General features: G+C 39.1%; 1 protein-coding gene across 4 annotated transcripts in view; it reads left to right on the forward strand.

Moving 5' to 3' along the window:
* NPNT (nephronectin) overlaps positions 1–27237 on the forward strand; it is a 76417-nt gene extending 49180 nt beyond the window's left edge. For all 4 annotated transcript variants that reach the window (XM_041758679.1, XM_041758680.1, XM_041758681.1 and 1 more), the window contains 4 exons: positions 13928–14014; positions 14500–14598; positions 22887–23143; positions 24472–27237. In XM_041758679.1, coding sequence (XP_041614613.1) covers positions 13928–14014; positions 14500–14598; positions 22887–23143; positions 24472–24582 — 554 coding nt within the window. In that variant the 3' untranslated portion in view covers positions 24583–27237. The remainder of the gene's footprint in view (positions 1–13927; positions 14015–14499; positions 14599–22886; positions 23144–24471) is intronic.
* The last annotated feature ends 412 nt before the right edge of the window (positions 27238–27649 follow it).

Consider the following 27649-nt stretch of genomic DNA (forward strand, 5'->3'; position numbering starts at 1 on the left):
GATCATCTCTTATCTTTTTAATGATGCCCATCCTACAGACACAAAGTAGATATCTCATTGTGGTTTTATTTACCTAATAATTAGTGATGTTGAACCTTTTTCATGTGTCTTGCCCATCTGTGTGTCCTCTTTGGAAAAATGTCTATTCAAGTCATCTGCTCATTTTTAATCAGATTACTTGGGATTTTTTGCTATTGAGTTATAGGAATTCCCTGTGTATTTTAGATATTAGTCCCATATCAGATATGGGATAATGTTATTTTCAAATATTTTTCTCCATTTCATAGGTTGTCTTTTCATTTTGTTGATGGTGTCTTTTGCTGTGTAGAAGCTTTTGTATTTGTTGCAATCCCATTTTTTTTTTTATTGCTTTTGCTTTAGGTCTCATAGTCAAAAAATTATTGCCAAGACCCATGTCAAGGAGTTTTTCCCTGTTTTCTTCTAGGAATTTCATGGTTTCAGATCTTAGGTTCAAGTCTTTAATCATTGAGTTAATTTGTTTATGTTATATAAGATAAGGGTCTACTTTCATTCTTTTGTATGTGAATATCCAATTATCCCAGCACCATTTATTGAAAAGACTATCTTTTCTTAGCTCCCTTGTCAAATATTAGTTGACCATTTATGCTTGGGTTTACTTCTGCACGTTTTTAATAAACTCTTTACGAGGACATTTGAATCATAGGCCATGCCTTGAATAATAATGAGACATAAAAAGAATTAGCTGTACAAAGTATAAATCATATGTTCTTATTGTTAAATATTATAAAGAACTGCATAAAAGGCAGTCAACTGGGCCGATTACAATGTGTGTATAATATCACAAAGTCATATAGTGGATCTCAGTTCCTATCCAGTGTAAGAATTCTAACATGTTCAGATTTACTCAAAAACTCTCAGATATTTGGGCAGCCCGACAGAGTCAGGCTCCCTGCATGGAGCCTGCTTCTCCCTCTGCCTGTGCCTCTGCTTGTCCCTCTGCCTGTGCCTCTGCCTGTCTCTCTCTCCCTCTGCCTGTGCCTCTGCCTGTGTCTCTGTCTCTCATGAATAAATAAATAAAATCTTAAAAAAAAAAAAAAAAAACCTCTCAGAGATGGGAAACCTAACTATATCACATCCTATTTAACTTTTAATCTAATCATTCATTTAATCAGTAAACACTTTTGAATGTGTTTTAGAATTCCAGACCCTGAATTAGGCAGTGGATTTACAAAGATAAAACAGAAAAGGTATAATAATCTAGTGGGAAGGATAGTCGCCCAGAAGATAACTGGAATACCATGTTAAGAGAGATTTGTGTGGCAACTTATGGAAGGAGAGCATCTAATCAGTCTCTGGGCAGGAAGTTAGGGTGGACAGGGGTGAAGAGCTTGAGGAAAGTTGAATACTGTAGTTCATAGGGACCACACACATCAGAGGCACAGAGGTAGGAGCAGCCCAACATCTGCAGTAACCTACTGGTACCCTGGGGGGTTGAGGAGAAAACCAGACAGCTGTCCCTTTTGACCCTCAAACTGTTTCTATCTTAGGACTTTTGCTCCAACCGTTCCCTCTCCCTGGGACACTCTTTCCCCAGCTCTCAGCTTGTCTCACTCTCTCACCTCTTTATACAAATGTCAGCTTACCAGGGAGGCCATATTCAATACTATGACTTTCAGTACCCTGTATTCAATACTGAGACTCCTACCAACCACCAGCAGCATTCCTCTCTACTGCCTTTCTCTTTTAAATAGCATTTATTACTTTTTAATGAATCGTATTAATTACTTACTTATTGTGTCTATCGATGGATCTCCCTACTAGAATACAAATTTTTTGAGGGCAGGGATCTTTGTTTTGTTCATTGGTGTATCTCAAGAACCTAGCATAATGCCTGGCTCATAATTGGCACTTGAACATTAGTTATGGAACAAAGGAATGGATAGATTACTCATAGCATTTTAAAATAAATTATCATCACATAATCAGATTTTCCATACAAAAGCTAGTTTGGTATAATAACACATTAAATATATATTTTAGAATTAAAAAATATTCTTTTCTGATTGTTCCTTAGTTTTTCACTGTGGTTTTGCCACCATTATCCTCTTTATTCCCTCCCTCCCTTCCCCCTTTCTTTTTAGAGATTGGCATTGTATTCAGTGGATTATTAAATCTGAAAATTTGATAGGAATGAGAAGGCAAGTGATGTCAGTTTAGATATAATGTCTCAAGCTATATATTGACTAGCTCAAATAATTTTTGCTTTATAATTTTATTGGTTAAAAGTTGGCCTGTGTGAAGGTAGGCACATCTTTTTAATGTGAGAAGGATTTAAGAAAGAGCTCCTTAAAAGAACATTTTTTGTAGGTGTAAACAAAGTATCATTGAAGCTGGAATTTTAGTCCTTTTACTACTACAAAAGAAAGGTGTTCAAGGGACTCCTGGGTGGCTCAGCAGTTGAGCATCTGCCATTGGCTCAGGTTGTGATACTGGGGTCCTGGGATCAAGTCCTGAATTGGCCTCCCTGTAGGAACCTGCATCTCCCTCTGCCTATGTCTCTGCCTCTCTGTGTCTCTCTCATGAATAAATAAATAAAATCTTAAAAAGGGGGGGGGGTTCAAAACAAACAAAAAAAAGTTTAAATTTTCAAATAAGCAATCCAGATGGGATGATTATCATACAGCCTTTTCACATTTTAATTTGGGGCTTAAAAACTTTCATCTAAACCAACATCAATTAATTACCCAAGTATGATGTCCTTATTATGTTAACTCAAAGAAATCATCCTAGTTATATCCCACATCTCTAAGGGTGACTAAAGTCCCTCACAATAACCCATCTTACTGTTGGGATATTCTTTCTTATGTTTAATCTAAATTCTTGAAATTGTAGTTTACACCAGTGCAGTAGTGTCAGATAATTGTGGCTGATGGACACAGCTGGTCAGTGTCTCCAGACCCCATACTCCATGTATTCAAAGAACATTCTCTGGAAATTACTACACTGTCTCTTGTTTGGACTCGGTAATTTCTATTTCATAAACCTCTTAGACTATTCTTCAAAAGAAAGAGAGAGAGAGAGAAAGAGACTGTTTTCAACCCACTTAGCTATCTTTTTGGGTTCCCCTTTGGGTCTAGGGTAGGACTGGAGACTCTGCATTTCTAACAAGCTCACAGGTAATTCCTAATCCCTACCACACATTTTGTTTTTCACATCTGTCTCAAACGGTGGGGTCTAAAGATACGTAACAGTCACATCTGACCTAATATTGACTGCACGCGGAATTTCTTTAAACGTGTTTTTTCTCATCTAAATCATTTCCCTCTGTTGCCAAGTATATTATGGTGTAGATTTGTGGGCAGCCATTTACTCCCCAGATGTTTTTCTCTGAAACAGTCACGCAATGGCTGGGATATAGTAGGCACTCAAAAATATTTATTGGCTAGAATAAAATTTTATGTTGGAATCAACATTTTCTCAATCTAAAAAAAAATTTTTTTTTCTCAATCGAAGTTATTCTTCAAATGTTTGAACTAGCTAAATTTAACTTCTTGATTCTGATAGTTTGTCCCCAAATGATCAAAAGTTATTTCACATTATGGTCTTTTTCTTATCCCAATACAGCTTAGTTTAGTAATTGAAAACAAACATTCCTGGAGCACCTGGGTGGCTCAGTTAGTTAAGCATCTGCCTTTGGCTCAGGTCATGATCCCAGGATCCTGAGATCAAGCCCCACGTCAGACTTCCTGCTCAGTGGGGAACCTGCTTCTCTCTCTCCTTCCTCCTGCTGTTCCCCAGCATATGCTGTCTGTCTGTCTGTCTGTCTCTCTCTCTCTCTCTCTTTCTCTTCTTTCTCTGTCTCAGGTAAATAATCAAAATCTTTAAAAAAAAAAAAAAGAAAAGAAAGAAAAAGAAAAATATTCTCTAGAAAACTCCAATATACCTCCAGATTTTGAGCATGATGTAGGGATTTCCCTGCATGAAAAGGCATTAAGGGGAAATATGACAACAAGGTTGAGGCATGTGAAACCTAGGAGAGAAAACATTGAGCCAGAAGATTTAATTTCTATTCTCACCTCTATTATTTATGAGTTATTTGACTTTGGACAAATTACTGTGCATTATTAGCTTTCATCTGCCTGGTTTCTGAGACCAGTGGGTTTGATCTTGGGCTCTGGAAGAGCCTGGTAGAGGGGTTAAGGGAGAGTGGAAAGATGCTGGGCAGACTTAGAGCAAATAAAAAGATTTAATTGGTAGGATGCCTGTTTGGACACCAGAGATATGCTGCAGGGATTGCTAAAAAGTTGGAAACTGAGCACCAAAGACAAAAATCTAGTATTAGAACAGGTAGGGGCTATCCCAAAGCAAATTCAAAAAAAAATTTATGGAGAATCTGAAGTAAAGGAACTTAGGGAAAAATGCAATTCTAGTCTAGCAATACCATGAAATACTATGCAGTGATGTTTTTTGAAAAATATTTAGTGCTTTGGGAGAATACTGATGTTATAAAAAAGGGCAAATGAGAAGAATATACAGAATTGTATATACCATTTGACCCCAATTAGGTATAAAATAGATGTCTGCATATTGTCTGGGTGAATTTAAAAGTTTGGAAGAAAAAAGAACAAATTAGTAATTGTGAATCTGTCCAGTTTGTGGTCCTTGTGATGATTTTTTTTGTCCTTTTGTTGTCGTCAGTCACTGATGTTTACTCTTCCCATTGCTGTTGGTCACTGTTATTTATTCTAGGAGTGATTCTTTAGGAGAGGCATCAGCGGTCATGGAATCTCACTCTCCCCAGGGAGAGAGTGAGCTGTGTGTTTTGAAAAAGTACCCCATGGAATTCTGATTCACATATTTTATTTAGAACGTACTGGCTTTTTAAAATGCATTAAAAGTTTTATTAACTTCTATTTTTAACTTTTCAAAATTGTCTTTACAATTGAGTGTGTCCAGTATATCCAGTTTTAGCTAGGAAGCTCAGGTTACTGCAAGGAATATAATACCATTTGGACTAGGAAGCAGATTTTTTTTCGGAGAGTTGTCAGAAGCTCTTTTGAACCAGAATAATCTAGGATGCTTATTTAAGATGGAGATTCCTAATCCCTACCACACGTTTACTAAATCCGACCTTCCAAGGAAGTACTTCTCTGTCTTCAGTGTGTGTGCGAGTCATGTGGAACTTTGTTAAAGTGCAAATTCTGATTTTAGTGGGTCTAGGGTAGGACTGGAGAGTCTGCATTTCTAACAAGCTCACAAGTAATGTCCTTGGTCTGCTGACCACACCGAACAGCAGGGCTCTCTAAACCATAATGGGAGCTCCAACCAGTAGAACAGTGTCTCTCAAATGAAGACAGAACAAGCCAGATGTGGAATGTTTTGTTTTGTTTTATTTTATTTTTTATTTTATTTTTAAAGATTTTATTTATTCATTCATGAGAGACAGAGAGAGAGGCAGAGACACAGGCAGAGGGAGAAGCAGGCTCCATGCAGGGAGCCCGATGCGGGTCTCCAGGATCACGCCCTGGGCTGAAGGCGGCGCTAAACAGCACTGGGGCTGCCCAGATGTGGAATGTTTTCAATGGAGCAATTGTGCCTAAAATGTGGCATGAAGCATCTGGCTCACATAAAGAAGTGTTGCCGAATAAAGATTATAGAACATAATGTAATGTGTATCAGGTGCTGTTATGAGCCGCCTTGTCAGAAAACCAGACTCGTTGTTGCTTTGTTGTTGTAGATCCTGAGAATGTGTTGGAATTCCAAGTACCATGCAGTACAAAGAAAACTTTCCATTTTCGTGATCGCTGCTCCACTGCGTGCTGTGTACCATTTCTTTCTCTCATCTTATTTCTGTGGCTTTTACAGAGTCTGTGGCTGGTGTGATCACATTGTTCTTAGTCATGAAAATAGGATCTCTCTTCTGATTCTCTGTGGTAATGAGTAAAAAGATTGCTTCTGCTGAGGGGTGAAAAGGTCTTCAAACTAGTTTGCTTTCTGGTAAACAGCAAGGCTCTAGAGAGACCCCGAGAAGATGCCCGCTGTCTCCCTGAAGATTACATTTCTGCTAGCGTTTTGAAGGAGTGAGTTGTCACTGCTTACAGCTCAGGATGTGGTGCTGTGAATTTTGAAAGTTTTCAAGATTTTTGATTTATATTTTAATTTGATTTTATGGTAGCTGGCAAAGAAAAAAACATAGTTCTCTCTGGAAGGTACAAATTGAATTCTTGGCGAAAGCGACCAAAAGCAGAAATCAAAAATTTTGTAAGTTGTATGCACATTTGTCTATCATGTTGTTAGGAAAAGTATTGTGCTCATAGCCACTCTGTGATTTGGACCATGTTATGAAATCTTCCTATGCCTTAGTTTCTTCATCTGTAAGGGGGAATAATAGTATCTACCTCATTGAGCTGCTGTGAAAATGAGATGACGGGGTGCACCATAGTGCTTGGCATGTAATAACTCAATACATCGTAGCTATTACTACTGCTGTTGATATTGTTGAATTCAATTATATGCTAATGATACCTACCTTAACTTTCCTACTTAACGTAAAAAATACAGCTCCATTTTGTGTGCAGTTCTGAGTCTATATTTTTATGATGCTTTTTTATTATGGTTCATTATATTTTAATACTATTTTCAGCTAACTAGGTCCTTTTGAACCAAATTGATTTGCTAGTGTGAGCTATTGGGTGAGCAGAGAAAACACAAATGGAAAGCTGCTACTTCACATATCATTTACTTTTTACCAAATAACGGGAATCTCCTGTTTCATTTAGGTGTTTATAGTAACTAAGGGAACACTTGTCATGTTGAGAGAGAGACAGGATCCTCTCAACTTCTCTGCTGTGCAGATGGTAACAACGTTTTGAGAGAGGAGTCTATCTTGGTGGGAAACATATTACAGGATGTGTGTGATACATATCAAAAATCAAAGCTTTTTTTCCTTAAATGTGATTTCTGTGGCCCGAGGGCATTGACACTTGTCCTGCACAGCAGGTGGGCTTCTGCATGGCCCTTAGGTGTTCATGCAACCTCCACTGCCCACCTGCTCTGCAGGCTCCTGGCAGGGCCACCCTTCATGGTTTCCTTTGGCTTTAGAAGAGGGAAAGAGAACAGAACCTGGCAAGTATTCTCTTGTCCCGGAAAAGTTGTGTTATCATCCTTATGGTTGTACTTAGAAAAGAACCATCTCAGATATTCTGTTCTCCTGGGATTGCTTCAGGCAGTGCTTTGAGTTGTTCTGAAACTTTATCAAAGGAGAAATAGGTGAGCCATGTAAATTGGGCTCCTTACTGAGTACTGGAGGGGTGTCTCTGTTCTACCTTTCACCAGAGATTTCATTTTTTCCACTTCTGCTCTTTACTCTCAGCCCAAAGGGCTGTCTTTTGAACATTTTAGATTCTTCGTGTGGGATGAAAGCTTTGGCAGACAAGGACTTCTTTCTGTGGAGCCCAGAAACCCTTTTCTTTTTGCTAGTAATCAGTATATGGCTAAGAATTTTCTCTAATGTGGTTAAGGAAATTTCAGAAACTCCTTTCCAATCCTTTTATTTGCTTCTCTCTGGTCATTTAAAGCTATAATGCATATGTTCTTCATACACAGAGGGAAAGAAGGGTAGGTGGGAGGGGGGTTGGGGGACAGGAGAGAGAGACAGGAGACTACCTCATAAAACTCCCATCATTCATCCCCATTCGGTAGTCTATAAAAATCCCCTAGGTTTTGTTTCTAGAAAGAGCCTTCAGAATATTAGGAAATTTGCATATGCACCATTCTCTTCCACTGAACCAAAGCCCTAACCATAGAAGCAATTTAAGCAGTGTTATCTTTAATCTTCTAGTCTCACAACAAATGCCATCTAGCCTTGGTAATGTCATGGTAGCCACCTGGAACAGAAACAATTTGCAAAGCTACCTTTAATGAACAGTGCTTACATTTTGCTACAGTTAATTCTGTGGAAGAAGTCTGGCAGTGGGAGGTGTGTGTGATAATATTTACATTTACTTCACTGTGCCTACTCCTAATGTAATGCTTTTTGGGTAACAGTATAGTTGACTGTTTGGGAAGCCTCACTTACGTACACAAGCTATATATTAATATCATCTTCCTGGGGAAAATATATTTCATAGAAAGGGTTGGGACAAAGTATCTTTTTTAAGAGATTTCCTGCTTATTCGTGTGGCCGATTCTTCTCCCGGGGCCCTGGCCCTCCAGCCACTATGAAAGAGTACCAGGTCCCTAAGCACAACCACGTTTCTATCCAGCTGTCTGTATGCCTCACTACCTGTACATTCCCTTTGTTTTAGTTCATGCTGAAGGTTGTAAGAAGCATACGGCATGTGATATTTTTTGGTGGGCAAAACATTGGCCAATGGAAGGAAAAAATTTAGGAAATGAATCTTTTAAAGAATATAGGAGCACTCTTCATTTTATGTTGATTTTGGTCATAATCACTCTCTGGCCTCCACTTTCACCTGCCTCCTATTCATTCTCCAGTTCATTCTCCAACTAGAATTGTTAGCATTTCTCCTATCCTTTTTTTAATCTCTAAAATTACACCTTCTAAAAATTAATGATGCAACTACTACACAGTATCAGATAAATGTTTGTTTTTATAAAATATATATTACATATTTAAAGTGACTATTAGCTTAAATACAAAACAGAGAAAAATAGAAAAATCATGTACAAGTGTCTATCCTGGTTATGCTTCTATTTTTAGGCAAGGCTAGTCATTTACCTTAATTAACATTTTCTACATTGATTAAGGTAGTTCTTTTGAATCAAAGAGTGTTCAAATTCGCTAATATATTTCAATTTCATAACCTCACACTTAATAGCAGGTACCAAGACTATTCAAAATTCTTTTTGAGGGCAATGGTGGCTCAGTTAAATGCCTGCCGTTGGCTCAGATCATGATCTCAGGGTCCTGGGATTGTGTCCTACTTGGGCTCCCTGCTCAGCAGGGAGTCTGCTTCTCCCTCTCCCGCTGCTGCTCCTCACTCATATGTGCATTGTCTCACTCTCTCAAATAAATTATAAAAAAACAACAACAAAGTTCTCTTGAGCAATCAAAATACAAATAACACACGTATAGTTGCTATGGGGTAGGAGTCTGTATATGTGCTTTCACATAATTCTCTTTTCTTTCGATGTTTTAGGTATGCTTTTTCTTCCTTAACAGAAATTTTCTTTTTATAAACCTTAAAATATACAGTTACAGAAGACAAAGCAAACCAAACAAATGGGAAAACATCGTTTCATTTCCAATATTCAGACCACTATAATTAGCATATTGGTGTATTTTTTTTTTACTTGATGCAAAATTGACCTACTACGTTATACTAGTTTCAGGTGTACAACACAGTGGTTTAATATTTGTATGCATATTGAATAACCACAACTCTAGTTAACACCCATCATACTTTTCAAAGATTTTGAAAAATCTTTTCTTGTGATGAGAACTTTTAAGATTTACCTTATTAAATCTTAAATTTCAAATATGCAGTGTAGTACTATTAATTACACATTTTGGGTAGTAACCTCTTTTCAGATACTATTTGCAGATATTTTCTATTTAGTAATTTTGGTGATGGTTTCCTTTGCTGTGCAGAAGGTTTTTAGTTTGATATTGTCCTACTTGTTTATTTTTGCTTTTGGAATCAGATCCAAAAAAATCACTGTTGAGACCAATGTGAAGGAGCTTACTGCTTATATTTTCTTCTAGGAGTTTTATGGTTTCAGGTCTTACATTCAAATCTTTAATACATTTTGAGGTCATTTTCGTGTATCCTTTAAGATAGGGGTCCAATTTCATTCTTTTGCTTGTGGCCATCCAGTTTTCCAACACCACTTCTAATTGAAGAGACTGCCATTTTCCCATTGCATATTCTTGGCTTCTTTGTTGTAAGGTAATTGACCATATATGCTTGGGGTGGGGTGGGATGTTGATTTTGTCACTCTTTTTTCTAGTCTTTTGTTTTGTTTGCTTGTTTTTCTTGTACATAGTTGAGATCATACTGCTTGAATGACTTTTTCCCACTACTCATTTCACTTAGTATTTTCACATAAACTGTAAAATATGGGGTAGTGAACCTTCTCTTGACACTTCAGTGGAATACTCTTAACAATCCATAGTGGTATGTGTGAGAAAGGAGAAATAGTTTAACAACTTGGCAGAGTTACAGAATGGAGTACACAGAACTGTAAGAACTAATAGCTGCTGAGCATTTTAGGTTTCCAAATTCCTTGGAATGTTTCCCAGTGACCTGCAGTGAAGGTGTGCTTGATCAACTGCCGCTGAAATTAGTGTTTTAGGCACTTGGTTTCCAAGAACTATTAATGAAACATCTGGCACTTTGCAAGTCGTTAGATGACGAATTCTCCGAGTTGCTATCCTCCAAATGTGTGATCTCTTCCCTTCCTTTTTCTTCAAACGCATCCCATGTAGTTTTCCCCATTTCTCAGCGTCCTTCCTCCAGGTACCATGAATTCCTTTCTCTAAATGTTCTGAGCACCTTCTTTGTAACTGCTGCCTAAAACATCCCACCCCTAACACCCCTAACACTTTGCTTTTTGCTTGGAAGTTTCCACATTCTTTTCTTCTTGGTCTAAATGGTGTTTCCTTAGGATCCCCTTGATCTGCCTTTATGACCAGTTTATTATGGTGAGGGGAAGTAACCCTCATTATATAATGCATGCAATGAATTGTTTAAGAACACTTCTAATAAGATGTTTTTAGGATATTTGCAAGCTGTGTTCACATAGTGTTATATCAGTGATACCCACTAAATAAGCATGAAGTGTCAAGAACATTTGTAATGCAGAGATTTCTTTTTTTTTTTAAGATTTTATTTATTTATTCATGAGAGACACAGAGAGAGAGAGAGAGAGAGAGAGGCAGAGACACAGGCAGAGGGAGAAGCAGGCTCCATGCAGGGAGCCCGACATGGGACTCGATCCCGGGACTCCAGGATCTGGCCCTGGACTGAAGGCAGCGCTAAACCACTGAGCCACCCGGGCTGCCCAATGCAGAGGTTTCTAAGAACACATCTTGTAAGCACTATAGAGAATAGTGTTATATAGGTGGAAGCTGCACTGAATGCAAGTGACACCCATTCTGTAAAGAATGAAGTGATAAGTTCACTTATAGCATAGATGTTTCTCTTTTTTTTTTTTTGACATTTTACTTGTCAATTGTCTCATTTGAGACAGTGAGAGAGAGAGAGAGAACACGAGCGGGGGGAGTGGCAGAGTGAGAGGGAGACACAGGCTCCCTGCTGAGCAGGGAGCCCATGTGGGACCCTGGGGTCGTGACCTAAGCCAAGGGCAGATATCTAAGCATATGAGCCACCCAGGTGCCCCAACATAGATATTTCTAAGACAGCTACTTGCAAGCTTCTTATGACAACTGTTACATCAGTGACTGGAAGTTATCCCCATGTGGTAGTAGATGGGTTACAGTGTTAAGATCACATGTAATAAAGATGCTTCTAAGAACAACAATAACAAAAAACAAGCCCACTGTGCCAGAAAACCTTTGTACAGTCCTCCCTGTCTATACCAAGATGTGTTTACCATTTGACAGCCCTTCAGCTAGAAAAATGGGGGCCGACAGACTGCCATAATGTAGCACCATAATAGGCTACTGTATGATTTGAGCTGTTCCAATCCAGAGATGATTTGTATGTTACAACAAGAGAACAAAAATGATTGTTCTATAGAATATTTTGACCTTCTTTATATCATGGGAAATGAAGCAGGTTTGCGTACAGCTTTATAGTATTTCTCGTAATTAAGGGGCAGTCTCCCTCTTAGAATCCTAAAGGAAGAAAGGAAAGCTCTAAGTAGATGTCCCTGCCATCAGTCATTTGTGTGTAAAAGAAGGTGGCCAGTTACCTCACCCCTAGGGCACCTGTGCAGGGATGTGTCCCTAGAGCCTGACTAGCTTCTCTTCTCCCATCCCTTTTAGGCTGGGTATATGGGTCATCACTGTTTGGACTTTTGAAACAAAAAGGAAAAAACTTTAAAAGCAGTAAGATAACAAAAAATCAGTGCAAATATTATGGGACTGTTATTTAACTTAAAAAAAATCTTGCTAGAAATAATAGGAATAGTGTTGAAAAAGAACCCTTCTGGTTCTTCCGTTCCTTAGTGTTCGACATCTTTTACTCCCTGCCTTATAAAAATAAAAATACAGTTAATGAAGTTCTAGTGAGGAAAAGGGAGTAGCTCTGGTCTCTGGCCAGGAATTCCCCTTCACAGATATTCCCACATACTCCCCACTCTCCAACCCAGTTACTCTTCAGTACATCATCTGGTGTTTTTCCTTCGCAGCCCTCATCAACATTCAGAATTTAGTGTGGATTTTTCTACATGTTTAATGTTTGCCTATCTACTTAGAATGCAAGCTCCCTGAGGGCCAGGTCCTTGTTAGTCCTGTTCACTCCTTTAGCTGTCTCCTTGGCCTGCCATGGTATGGGGGGCAAATATACATTGAATAACTAACTAATGTTTTAAATGAATGACTTCATTTTTAAAAAAGTAGATTCTGTTTTGTTTTGTTTTGAAGGATTTCATTTATTTAGTCATGAGAGACACACAGAGGCAGAGACCTAGGCAGAGGGAGAAGCAGGCTCCATGCACGGAGCCCGATGTGGGACTCGATCCCGGGACTCCAGAATCAGGCCCTGGGCCGAAGGCAGACGCTCAATCGCTGAGCCACCCAGGCGTCTCAAAAAGCAGATTTTTAAGCACTGTCCCAGTTGGCTCCTTTGAGGAAAAGGGTTGACAAAGCATATAGGTTTCTGACAAGATTTTCACATTTGTGCAGTAAACACTTACTGAGGGCCTGTCACCAGGTCGAGCCCTGGAAATGCCACGTGAATAAGGAATGATCACTGCCCTCCAGGTCCTCAGAAACTAGCAGAAGGACAGACACACATATGTGAATAACTGTAATTCTCTCTTGAAGAGTATAGTAGAGTGTACACATGGGTCTTTGGAGAGTCCAAGGGGGAAAGATTTAATTCAGCTGGGGTATGAAAGTTTTTACCCAGGCATGCACAGGAAGTTTGGCAAGTTAATTAGCATAGGAACTAAAGGATCCCAAGCTGGTGATGGGGGCAGAGATGTGAAAATGAATGGTGTGTTGGGACAGTATTGTGTGTTTGGGGGCGGGGGGTGCTGTAAATGCTGCACCAAAGAGTTTGGATTTAATCTTTAAGGAGCCAAGGAACCTAGCTGTGGTAAGAATTGTGGATGGGTACAGCAGCAGGCAGCGTCCATTGGAGGGGAGGTGATGCTGTAGTTAGAAAAGTCAAACCATTTGGGAAGCCCTGGTGGCTCAGCAGCTGGGGGTCTGCCTTCAGCCCAGGGCATGATCCTGGAGACCCGGGATCGAGTCCCATGTCGGGCTCCCTGCATGGAGCCTGCTTCTCCCTCTGCCTGTGTCTCTGCCTCTCTGTGTGTCTCTCATGAATAAATAAATAAAGTCTTAAAAGAAAGTCAAACCATTCACTGCTTTGCAGGCATTTTCTGCTAAAACGGCCTTAATTTAGAGTTCATAGTGTATCTTTCATAGAAACAGATTCTAAAATTTGACAGAGATGAACATTTTGCTAGAAATTTGTAGCTCTTTTAAAATGTATTTTCCAGGCAAAGACTTCTTAATGTATTTTTATGTTGAATTTTAGAAACTTTTGGAAAACACTTTTAAAAATTGTACTTCGATACATGTTATAGTATGAGTCCCTCCCTATAGAACAAACATAATGAATCTTTTTTTTTTCCAAACATAATGAATCTTAATGTGACATGTAATTAAATACTTTGGATTCTTCCAGGTAAGTGAAAGACCTAGGTCTTCTCCCTCTATGCCATAGTTCAAGGCATGCCTTTTTATCAATACATCGTCAAAACCGAACCAAACGTTTTTCTCTTGCAGTTCCACGGCAGCCTTCAAACGACTTGTTTGAAATATTTGAAATTGAAAGGGGAGTCAGTGCAGATGATGAGGCAAAGGATGATCCAGGTATATACTTATGCTTTTAGTATGTTATAATGACATTTTATTGTATCCTTCCATTTCCTGAAAATGACTTTTAAACTGTATATTGTTTAGTTACATCTAGGAAAAGTGTACTCTTTTTTTTTTTTTTTACAACTTGGTTTCCTCTGTAGTTATACAGTTATCAAATGAAAATAATTATATATGATCATTATTTTCTTTTTAAAAAGTATTAAAGCAGCACTTAAACTGTGAAGAGGAAATCATATTTTGTACATGATGACATAAGAAGGTCATAATTTGGCAACATTCATGTGTTCTATTTTTACAGCTGAACACACATGCACAATTGTTCTAAGAAAGGATTCATGTGATTTTCCTTTGATCTCATGGAGAGAAGTTCTAGTGGGATAGTTAAGTGTGGCTAGATAACCCTTGTTCACAAATTTGTTTTTACTGTTAGTCATTGAGTTTGCGGTCTACTCATCTTTCTGATTGTTTTCTTATAGGTGTTCTGATACACAGTTGTAATTTTGACCATGGGCTTTGTGGATGGATCAGGGAAAAAGACAGTGACTTGCACTGGGAACCAGTCAGAGATCCAACAGGTAAAACCAGTTCATCTTTATCAGTTTGATCCTGTCTGAGGACCCTAGTTTTGACAATCTCTCTGTTTGCCCTCTTCATTCAGTAAAGAAAGATCTCATCTAGCATTTCATATTCTACTTTTTTTTAAAGTGAACTACACTTGTCAGCAATAAACTAAAATTATATTATGGGAAGACAAGTAGTTCATTAAAAGGCCAGCTAAATTTCTCAAAACATTTGGTAAGTAAAACATTTAGACTCATACTAACATATAATTTTCAGGTTACTTGTAGTGCCCCATTCCCAAGCATGAAAGAAATAATGTTACATCAGCCATGGTGGCCATCCCTAGTTGTTTTCTCAGTTATGTCCTTTTTTTTTTTTTTTAAGGATATGACACATAGCAAGAAGAGACTGCAAGTTTTTGTGAAGTTTGAATTTTTTTCTAGAGAAATATTCACATCTAATCTAGACATTGAAGAAATTAGTTATGAATTACCACCACTTATTCCCCAAGAGAATGTTTTTAGAGAGGTAGATTTAGACATAGTTCCTTGGAAAATTATCAGATTCATAAATAGCATGCTTCCTAATGTTAGAAAGTTTCAGAGCTTACATGATGTTTTGTCATCCTGTTTGAGGAAGCAAAGTTACATATTGTTGTTGGTTTTATCCTCCCCTCAGTAATTACATCTTTAATGGGTGGGGCCAACTTAATGGAAGGGTGAGGAGTGAAATTTCTTTTCTTTCCTTTATATCCTGGTTCTAGACTTAAGAATGAAAGATACAAGACATGAAGACAAAGTGTGTTTTGTGTTTTAAAAAATTAGTTCTAGAGTAGCATCTCAGGTATATAGTTTGAGCACAAAACACTGAAAGTTAACTTGAGAGAGGATATGCTCTGTTAAACCAGTTCTTAAAATTCAGTGTGTATACAGATCAGCTAGGGGCCTTGTTAAAATGGAGATTTTGTTGCATTTCTAACATGCTCCTTGGGGATACCTGTGGCATTAGTCCTTGTTGCACAGTTTGAGTAGTAAGTTATTAAAAAAATTAACCCAAAAATATATTCATTAGGTCCCTCTAAGGTAAAAACAGAGCAGATTTTTAAAAATGAAAATTTGAAGGCACCCGCGTGACTCAGTCAGTTAAGCGTCTGACTCTGGATTTCTGCTCAGTTGTAGTCTCCAGGGCCTGGGATCCAGCCGCTCAGAGGGGAGTCTGTTTGCCTCTCCCTCAGCCCCTCCCCCACCCATACATGTGCGAGCGCACACAGGCTTGCTCTCTGTCTGAAATAAATCTTTAAAAAAAATTAAAATTTGAGGTAAGTTTTTAAAAATACGAATACTCAGTAAGTTCCAGATGGGTTTTTAGATTTATCTTAGCTATAAAATAAATTTTATTTTTTTAAGGTTTTATTTATTTATTCATGAGAAAGAGAGAGGCAGAAACATAGGCAGAGGGAGAAGCAGGCTCCTTGGGACTCCATCCCAAGACCTCTGGATCAAGACCTGAACCAAAGGCAGACACTCAACCACCGAGCCACCCAGCTGCCCCTGAAATAAATTTTAGTGCCGCCCCCCCGCCCCACACACATACACATTTAAAGTTGACTCTGAGCAGGACATTATTATTAATGTCATAGATATCTATGGCTAAGAGAGAAATCATTTATTTAATATCTGCTGTAGTCCTGATTCCTTCATCATCTCAATGGTTCAGCTCAATCCTCTTACCTACCCTGTGAAGCAGGTGATATTGTTTATGTTTCACAGAGGAAGTACTGAGGCCCAGAGCTTGTATACATTGCCTGAGGCCACAGAGCTGAAGAGTGGACTTTGTATCTAGACCTCCCTGTACTGCATGTGGCCTCCCTCCTTTCATAGTGTGCTGTCTGCTGAGCAGATCTCAGGCCTGTAGATTTGGCTGACCACTGACCTGAAGTAGTTGGCTACAGAATGAAGGATCTTTAACGGTCATGTAGGATAGAATGGTGAGCATTGTTCATGGTCGTAATGAATAACTCAAGTAAGATACATTGGTAGAGTTATTCATGCTAATAAACACAGAGGAATTCAGTATTCATTATACTTCCATGTGAGCATCCTATGTAGAAAATCTACGTAAGATGCTTGATTTTTACAATTTAGTTACTATATTTTAGAACCAGTTTTATATTTTAACATTTTTTATTATTCGTTACATATGTAAATGTTTAAATTTGTTGTGACCCAAATTCCACTTGCCCTCTGATAGAAAGAGAGGTTTGGAAATTAGAATTGTAAACCAAAAAATTTAAAGCAGTGATTTGGCTATGATAGCATAAAATAAATTGAAAGAAGTGGTGACTGTTTCTGTGACTGGGTAGCCCGGACAATTACTTCTGGCCCCCGAAGCGGGGGGCATTCTTTCTCTGCTCTTGTCCCTTCTCCTCCTACCTTCTGCTGATAGCTACTAGGATGCAAGGGAAAGTTACTCAAATAAGAGGGGTGAAAAATTATTAATATGAGTGAAACCTGTGTCAGCACTGCCAAAAAGTGGGGTCATTTCCATAGAAATATGGTATTTTTTTCCCAGAATGGCAAATTCACTTTGGTGGGTTCTTTCTAGTCTGAGAAGAAGAGAGAGAACTGTAGGTCCCTTCTTAAAAAACGACCTAGTTGGAAAGGTATCTCAAAGTCTGTGGGAAAACAAGTGAAGAAAAGAATGTTTAGCTTGGAGAAGAAATAATGGAGCAAGACTGCTTATCAAATATTTGATCAACAGTTATTCTGGAACCACAAGCAGATGAGAAGTCAGATCAGTAGGTGAAAGCCATAGGGAGATCAATTTTGGTTCATTCTCAGAACTTCCAAGCATCAGAGCTGTCTAAAAAGAGAACAGGATGACATGGAAATAGGGAGCTCTCCGTTGTGGAGGCATTTTGTGTTGTTTTGAGCATTAGATAAGGGTTGGATTGGAAAATCTGCTACACCACCTCGGAGAGCCTCTGACTGAGAGTGGCGTGCCCCTAGGCCTTCCCAAAGAGATTGCTGAACAGCTGGACTCACCATTGCTTGGGCAATGGGTGGGAGGCCCGGACGATGGCAGCCCGGACGATGGCAGAGGGGAAGTGGGGATAAGAGTGCATGGCATATGTCAGGCTAGAATTGTTGAGCTTTTTAGAATATGTTTGGGAATTCTAACCAAATACTGATGGAAACCTACTAATAAGCCTTATTATGGAAAGTGCCTATTTTTCTTCTAGGAAGTTCAGGGACGTGACTGTGTGTACATCACAGGCTAAGACCAGAGAAGAATATAACCAATTTAATAAATTATTTCTGTTTATTATCTAAGTATCAAGCCAACTGTTTCTATTTAGACTATACCATATTTGTAAAGGAGCATATGTTTGGATTTCCACGGTTATGACTGATTTATAGTGCATTTCTTGTGTAACATCCAGATTTGCAGATATTCTCATGCTAATATCTCTAAGAAAACCATCAAACTTACAACTTTGAGAAACAGCTGCGAAGTACTTTCAGTTGCTAGCTGCTCTTCCCGGTGCTTACTAGGTTGTGTTTACCGCATTCAGTCTTGAAATTAATGGTGAGGTAGTGAAATTAATACATGCCTCTAAGGAATGGAAGATTCTGCTGCTGACAGATGTGGTGACGTGCTACAGGCCTGTGGCTGTGGCCCTGAAGACACACCCTTCTGTAAATGTCAAGGCTGGACCTCTGGGCCCCTTTTCCTGAAACCCTGAGGATCAGGGTTAAAGGAAACTGATTCAGGGCTATGTCTGCTACTGATAGCTACAAGGTACTCGCTTTAAAATAGCAAGCAAGCCAGCCTGTACATGCAAGTATGCCTATTACAGCATTAAACGTTATTTTGAAATATACGCAAATGGAAAAATCAACAGCAAAAATAAAAGCTTCCTCCCCCAGCCCTGACTCCCAGTCACCTTCCCCAGATGCAACCAGTTTCTTGGTTATCTTTCCAAAAACACATTTTTTCTATACAACAGCACCCTGCTCTGTAGCTTGATTTCCTCACTGAAATATTATATCCTGTAAGAGTTAACACACGCGTGGACTTTGAAGCCAGAAGGCTTGGGCTGAAACCTAGTGCCATCACTCACTAGCTTCGACCTTGAGCAAGTTGTTTAAATGGAAATAATAGTATCTATTAAACATATGTGTTCATTTAAAGCACTGCCTGGCCCACAGTTACCATTAAAATAGTATTAGCCATTTTTTTAAAAGATTTTATTTATTTATTCATGAGAGACCCACAGAGAGAGAGGCAAACAAAGAAGCAGGCTCCAAGCAGGGAGCCTGATATCGGACTCGATCCTGGGACTCCAGGATCATGCCCTGAGCCAAAGGCAGGCGCTCAACTGCTGAGCCACCCAGGCTGCCCCAGTATCAGCCATTGTTGTTGAAGGTTGTCCTGCATCAGTACATACAGAACACCCTTATTCTTTATGGCTGTTATTTCATTCCTTCTTAGATGTAGCACACTGTATTTAACGGGCCATCCACTGAGGCACATTTCAGAACAGTGCTGCAGTTAATAGCCTCGTACATGTATCATTTCATATATACTTAAATATATCTGTAGCATGAATTCCTAGATGTGGAATTGCTAGGTCAAAGGGAATTTGCATTTTGACTTTTCATAGTTTTCTAAATTGCCCTTCTTAAGAGTTGTATAAATTTATGCTCCCACCAGTAATATTTAAGAAGCATCCGCAGTAGATCTTATTAAACTATTTTTTTTATCCTTGCCAAGCTTGTAGGTGAAAAGGCATCTCCTTTTAATTTTTCTTTTATTGTGAAAAGTTGACCATCTTTTCATATATTTAAAGTAATTCTTTTCCATGATACCCTCTATTTTGTGTGTTATTATTAATTTGTAAAGTTCTTTATGTTAAAAGGGAACTTAGTCCTTTTCATGTGTTACAACTATTTTTTTTTTTTGCTTGTCTTACTGTTTTATGATATTTTATCTTAGAAAAGTGAAAGTTTAGAGGCCACTTGTGATGAGTACTGGGTGCTATATGTAAATGATGAATCCCTGAACTCTACTCCTGAGAATAATATTACGCCGTATGTTACCTAACTGGAATTTATTTTATTTTTATTTTTTTAAGATTTTATTTATTTATTCATGAGAGACACAGAGAGGCAGACACACAGGCAGAGAGAAGCAGGCTCCATGCAGGGAGCCCCACGTGGGACTCAATCCTGGGTCTCCAGGTTTATGCCCTGGGCCAAAGGCAGGTGCCAAACCGTTGAGCCACCCAGGCATCCCACCTAACTGGAATTTAAATAAAACTTGAAATTACAAAAGAAAAATAAAATTAAGAAAAATTTGCTAAATTATTAATGGCATACTTGGAGCTAGAAATATGTCTATATTGTTGACATAGAAAAATGACTGATATATTTAATGAAAAAGGAAAGTTATTACACTGTAAAAAATGTTCATATTCAAGTGCATTAGTGTTCACATAGTTACATAGAAGTTCAGAAGTTAAAATGTTAGTAATTATCTCTGGCTTTTGGGATCATTGCATATTTAAATTTTCATTATGCTTTTCTATTTATCTCATTTTTCCTGCAGTGAGTATTACTGTATTACTTCTCTTGAAAACAAAAAACAAAAAATTAAGCTTTTTGCATTAGAGAGGTAAATACCAGCAAACTGTAATGATATTTGTTTTACCTGGGCTGGTTTCTCAGCTAAGCGAAGAAATATATAAAAAAAAAAAAATCACTGTAAAATACTCCCTTATTTTTTGACCACACAGTTAACAGATAAAGGAATGGACATTATGTTGTTCTCTTTGTAAATTGAAATTTTAAAGGCATGAAGCAGTCGAGTTAAAAATAAGTACATTTAAATTTTATCACTATGTACTATTTACAAAAACATCCAAAAACAAACTTTAGATATTGTGACTCTTTAAACCGAAACCATGGAAATACTTAATTTTATATTTAAAACAGTATCTTGGAATCAGAAGTAAAATTTTTATGTAATAGGTAACTTGTTGGGGGTGCTAGATCAGTTTTCCCCTTAGCTACTGTTCCACCCTTGTAACACTTCCTTTTATTAAAAAGGGAAAGAATTCTTCATGGTAAAACAAAAACCTGGTGCCCACAGAGCAGCTCTACAGAGAAAGAGCAATTGTAGCCTCATTTGTCATGATTTACATTTTAGTTTTAAATACCTCTACAGAAGGACTATTTGGCTCTTGTTAGGATGCCTTGGTTTGTTGTGTTGTTTGCAGGCCGTGTCTGGCATAGTGATGTTAGTGTACATTCCGCAGGGTCTTAAGGTAATCCTTGTTTTCTTAAAACTTTCAGGTTAGCTGTAATAACCTTGTATCTTAAGTCTTAACCCAAATACCTGTGATGATTCAGAGCCGACTTATGAGGAGACGTTTAAGCCCCATCTAAATGTTTTGGCCCACAGTATTGTTTGGATTAATTTGGTGGGGCACAGGGGTGGGAGGAGGCTAAGAAATTCTGTGTGTGTTTTCGGTGGGTCAAGTACATGCCTCAAGGATCTGTTGCCCTGAAGTGGTTTTTTTTGCTATATTCTTATGACATAATTTATTCAACAAATGACATCAAAGCCCTACCATATGCTAGGATATAAAATGGGGTGATGTGAGGGGAAAGGTTAGTTCTGATACCAATGAGTTCACCGTCTCTGTCTTCTGGAGGACAGAAACCTATAAACCAGTGATTCCAGTCTGAGAGGAGCCAGGGCTGAATAGGGAGTCAGGCAGTTCTGAGTTCAAACCATTGCCCTGCCCCTCATTGGCAGGGCGACACCTTGGGTGCCTTCACCTCTTCAAGCCTTAGCTTCTGCAGGTGCAAAACAGGCCAAGCCAATGTTCCTTCAAAGACACATTAGTGGGATGCCTGGGTGGCTCAGTGATTGGGCACCTGCCTTTGGCTCGGGTCGTGGTCCCGAGATCTGGGATCGAGTTCTGCATCAGGCTCCCTGCAGGGAACCTGCTTCTCCGCCTCTCTCAGTCTGTGTCTTTCATGAATGAATCAATAAACCTTAAAAAAAAAAATGCAAAGACATGTTAGCAGGGCCCAAGCCGCTTCCTGTTTAAGAGCCTAAAGAGTCAGCCACAGGCAGAATATACACAGATCCCCCATTTGGTCGGGGACTCAGAGAAGTCACTGGAAGAATAGGACATCCCCCAGATTATCATGCCTTATACAGAGTAAGCATAAGAAAGAAAGGACAGTTTATCTTCTAACTGACAGATAAGTAGCGTTTCTACCAAAACAGGTACATGTGTTCAACATTCCAACCACAGATTTCTTGTGGATAATTCAGTGCTGAAACGCAGTGTTATTTTTTCAGTTGGCTGTAATAAAACAGTTGGGAATATCATTTGTACATGGATGGACTGAGTTTCAAAATACTACTTGCCACTTTCCCTCTCTCGAAAAGCAAGAGAAGAGCACTTCATGGCTGCTTAAACTACCCCACCCACCCCTACGCCACAATGGCCCTTTCCTCAAACAATTTAAATTTCCACAAACAATAGCCCTGGAGATCTGAAGACACCATCAAAGTGACCTGTCCAAAGTGAAAGTTTTTAATATTTTGTGTACATGTACATGTAATAAAAACTTACATATTAATTATATATAATGGTATAGATTTGTTTTGATGTAAAAATGTCTTAAACTACTTACCTACAAATAAAATTGATGCTCCAGGAAGATGTAGAGGATTCCAGAACACCTCTGCATCTTCTTGGGGTTAGGGGTACTCCAGTGTAAGAAACATAGCAAACTTACCTTTTCAAAGGCTCTTTCCTGCTTTAGATTTTTTTTTTTAAGTGGAGAGAAGAAAGAATAAACATATTTAGTGCCCCTTTAGATTACTGTGTCTTCTACCGCCTGGGGGTTAATTATCCACATAAAAAATTCTCCCTGGCAAATTAGAGTCAAGCAGGCAGCCAGCTTGACAACATAATCATACGTTGGTGAGGATCAAGAGAGTGTGAGCTTGTGTCTGCCTGTGTATGTCTGACCATATTCGACAGGAAATAGTCATAGTGTTAGGATCACGAATTATTGTGTCCTTGCCATGATTTGCATTCTCCATGAGCCAAGTGTTTTCCTATACACACAGCCATAGACTATAAGGGAGGGATAGAAGTAAGCCCTATTTTTCTCCAAAAATCTGGAAGTTTGCAGTTGCGTCAGTCGAGCTGCGCCCGTGCTGTGCCGGAGAGCGCTGCCAGCACGCACACACAGCCCTGCTTTTCCCATTCCAGGTGGACAGTATCTGACAGTGTCGGGAGCCAAAGGCCCAGGGGGAAAAGCCGCTCGCTTGGTGCTACCTCTCGGCCACCTCCTGCATTCAGGGGACCTGTGCCTGTCGTTCAGGCACAAGGTGACTGGGCTGCACTCCGGCACGCTCCAGGTGTTTGTGAGAAAACACGGTGCCCACGGAGCAGCCCTGTGGGGAAGAAATGGTGGCCATGGCTGGAGGCACACACAGATCACCTTGCGAGGGGCTGACGTCAAGAGCGTAAGTAGAACCGCAAAGGAGGCAGAGCTGGGGGGTTCTCCTTTCATAGGAGAACTCTAGGGTCCGGGCTTGAAGAAGCCTTGTTCTTTTCATTAATTCAGGCACGAAGGTTTGGGTCTTTCTGGGTATGAGAACCCCATTCATGACTCTTCCTATAATCCCTTTTTGCTGCTGCTTCCCTTCTTCATTGCAACCTATGACCACCACCGCTCTCCCTTCACGCTGGTGAAAATCCTCTATTTTTAATGAAAAAAGAATTCAGGAATTGAAAAAAGTGAACAATTTGTAAGGGCGAAGGTGGTGAGCTTAACTGCACCTGCTTTCCCTTTTTCTATAAACGTCTTTACTTTTCAGAGTTACCCTAAAGTATTTTTTTCTTTTTTGAACTATTTCTTTAAAGTCTAATTTTGCCTCAGAGATCATAGTTAAGCAGCCTTGGGTGGAAGCGCAGAACAATATGCTTGGGAAGTCCTATTCTATTCAGGACAGGGTGTGGGAAAAGCTTTGACGGAGTATATAAATTTTATCTGAAGTAATCAAGTCATCGAAAACAATTAAATGATCTATTGCATCCCACCGAAATGAGGTATTTGGAAGAGCATCTTTATGCTCATATTCATACTTGCTATTAGAAGATTGTGCATCTATGACGATAGGTTCCTAGAAACTATGTTGAAAGGGATGGACTCCGCTAATATAGCTTTTATCTGTCTTGGATTTGTTTTACTCTTCAAAAAACATTTCATATTGTTTGGAAAAATAAAGGCATTTCAGATCATTGCATTGAAAAGTTTAAAAGAGAAGGGACCCTCTGCAGAAGATAAAATACAAGAAAGTGTGTGTGCTTTACAGAAGTCAAGCAGCACCGTGATTAGATTGGAGTGTTAGTTGGAATCCATTTTAGGCCACAAAGCCGGCTCAGCCCAAGGAGGAAGGAGCCAACGGCTAGGATGGGCTGCATGATTATGATCTTTCAGATCTTTGGCTCTTATTTCTATACCTTTATATTCCATTGCATTTTTCACTTCTAATTTTGGTAATCTTTGGCAAAGTGTCCACCTCATAAGCATTCGAGGTTGAAGTAGTCTGTCGTTCAGAACAGCTTCTTTAAAGAGTAACTGCTTCTGAGTGACCTGGTCTAAGAGTTTACCACTTTTAGTTTGTACCCAGAGGCGAGCTCCCGTGACACCGGCTCTGTTCCAGTCTTCCCTTCTGTTGAGGAAGTTCACAATTGGGTTGTGGGGAATAGCTTGCCTTTATTTCGCGAAATGAGCGGGTGTTGGGAAGGGGCAGAGGAGGCTTGACCTGTGTGTGCGTTCTCTCCCCAGGTCATCTTCAGAGGTGAAAAGAGGCGTGGCCACACTGGGGAGATTGGATTGGATGATGTGAGCCTGAGAAAAGGCCACTGCTCCGAGGAACACGAGCAACTTCCCAACTAGCAATGAATTGCCCTGTTGCTCTTTTCTTTTTCCAATCTTCACCTCCTATCCCCTCCTCCCTCTTATCAGGCCTAGGATACGCAGGGGTCAGTGGGTCAGGAGAAAGTCGGGTGGGTGACCCACACCTTGCTGGCCTGCTTTTGTGCAATTCCAATGAAAAGTGACGTCCCCTTGAAATACAAGGGGTGCCTGTAGACACGTCCAAGCCAGCTTTGGGTGTTATCCTCCATCCTTGTCTCTTTAGGAAGGCCTTTGACATGTGTGCCATCCTTCGTCCCGGTTAGGAGGTATTCCTAGTAGCAAATGATGGGAGAAGTTTGCAAAAGAAATCTGTGCAAATGGCCATTCTGTTAGCTGTTCAGTGTTGTACCACGAGTAGTATTGACTTCCCCTAAGATATGTTGTACAATGTGCTTGTGAAATTGGTTTCTCCCTTTAGCCTGTTAGCTCTGGCCTGACCTGAACTCTGACTTTTACTGCCATTCACTTTATAAAAGAAGGGTGTGTAACATATCAAGATGCATTTATTTCTCGTTATCTGTATTTTTCTTTTAAAGACGATTATGTAGAGTGGGCACGAAATCCCTCGTTAGTAGTATTGTGTTTTGTGTAAATGTGCTATTGGTATTAAGTAGTTATGTCTTCCTAGTATTTACAGACTCTAGTTGCAAGGGAAAAGGCAGCTTGTGATTTCTTGAATTAAAAACTACCCAGTGAAATGTCATCCAGCTCCATGACCTTATTTTGGCCGCAAGAGAAAATTGGAAGAGATGTCAGGGGTGGTAGTGGAGGGATGAATTTTTTTCATGGCCTTGATTCTGATCACTGTAAAGGATAGCGAACCATTCAGGTAGACGAGAAGCAGCAGTTAACATATAAAACCCTCACTGTTTCAGGTTATACTTTAAAGCCAACAGTTTTTACAATAACATGGCTCTCTTTGGTCATCTGTAAAAAGCTTTGTAAAAGTTCTGATTGTTTCAGAGAAAAGATTCTGTTTATGGAAGGGTGAGGGGAAGCATGGGGGAAGCTCTGTGGGAACAGATTTTCATGCTACCTTTTAAGTCCATATACATTTAGGCAGGTCTAGCTCATTACTTATGTGCCTCTTGTCAGACGGGGATAGGAAGCAGGTCCTATGCTTGGAGGCATTATTTTGTTGGATTCACACACACATTGGAGCAAGAGGACAAGATTGCAATTCTCAGATCTAGGAACCCCCAACTACATTTCCTTCCTGGATATTTTACCTTTATATTAAAAAAAAAATACACAACTTTAATGAGGCATCTTACTCCTGAGGCTTTTCTTCATTTCTGATTAAGTAATCAAACTATTTTCTGCTGTTTTTGCCAGGAATCACAAAGATGATTAAAGGGTTGGAAAAAAAGATCTATGATGAAAAATTAAAGGAACTGGGATTATCCAGCGTGGAGAAGAGAAGACTGAGGGGTAAACCATTGCTGGTTTTCAAGTGTATGAATGGTTGGTACAGAGAGGATGGTGACCAGCTGTTCTCCATATGTGCTAAGAATAGAACAGGAGGAAACAGGCCTAGACTGGAGTGTGAGGGGCCATTTCCTGGCAGGGACAATTATTAAATTAGAATACTTTGTTTAAGAAAAAAAAAAAAGTGAATCTCTGTCTCTCTCCCTCTCTTTCTCTTCTGTCTCACTTTCTTTGAGGCTTTTTAAAAATTAGATAAAAATCTGTTTATTTAAGATGGCTACAGATGTTCTTATGTCAAGGTGGAATAACAGATTACGGAATCTTCCAAAAGACGTTTTGATCCTCTTACTATGTAATGAAAATCTTCAAAATTGAGTCATTCGGATGAGGCCAAGGTCTAATTTAGGCATTTACCCCTTGGTCCCTAATGGAGGAAAATCAAAAGGGGAAAAAGCCCACCAAATGCAGAGCTCACTAAAAGATCTATGGCAAACCCAGCAGGATTAAAACAGGAAGACAAATCTCAGTATTCTTAAGAGTATGATGGACATGTATTTTAGTATCTTAATAATATTGTAATGTGTTTGGGTTCATTTTTTTTTTCTTGATAACCCTTTCATTTGCTTAGTGGATGGTATTTCGGGTTTTTAAAGATACCATAATAAAGAACAGAAGTTGGAGAGTTTTTTGTTTGGTGCGTTCTCTCTGCAATGTGTGTGACCACTTCACATGGCCACTGATGAAGAGTGCCATGTTCAACACCTCTGTCAGGGTCTTTGCTTCACCTAACCACTGTGATTCAGTTTCTTTATCAATTGGAATTTGCCAGGTTCCACAAAATGGTAATTTTTTTTTTAATAGTTACAGTAGGGTATCTTTGGTCATTTAACTTGGTGGAGGCAGGACCGGAGCTGGATGTAAATCAGTGAGCCTTTGAGTAGGGGCCAGGCAGTAGGGCTTTAGATCCATTGCTAATGATTCATTTCCTTTGTGGTCCTGTAACTGCACAACTGAAAAGGAAAAGGGGGAAATCATTGAAAATGTCACTTTTAGGTGCCAATAATACATTGCACTAAACTGACAGAAGTTATCCAGAGTACTGTATGACATCTTGTTTATTTAATGTTTTCTAAAGTGAAAATGTTAGTGGTTTTCCAAACAGCCAAATAAAAATAATTCTTTGTAAATAAAAGCACTATTAAATGATACTTGTCTGTTATTATTTTGAGTTTTGTTTTTGATTGCAAGAATATTGGAGTAGTTTGATGTTTCCCAAAAGTCATCTATTCTAGAACTGGGAAAAAAGATGGTACCCACATGAGGATGCCTTTTCTCATCAGCATGCACAGGAAGAGATCAGAAGATCCCTATAGCAAATGTCATACCTTGGCAAATTGCTTTAGTTATGTTTTCTTATATCACTTAGTTGTAAACATTAGCCTCAAGTCCTTTCATAGGAAGGCAGGATAAGCTAGAATATATAAATATATATGAATTCCAAGTGAAAAGTCTTTTACTAGTGTTGGTTTTGTTAACTTACAGTAGTTTACTCATATTCCAACAACTTTTCCTGATGGAGAAGACAAATATAAGGAAACAAACCTAATGAAATCATGCA

This window comes from Vulpes lagopus, chromosome 6 (genome assembly GCF_018345385.1).
Source record: "Vulpes lagopus strain Blue_001 chromosome 6, ASM1834538v1, whole genome shotgun sequence".
NCBI lineage: Eukaryota > Metazoa > Chordata > Mammalia > Carnivora > Canidae > Vulpes > Vulpes lagopus.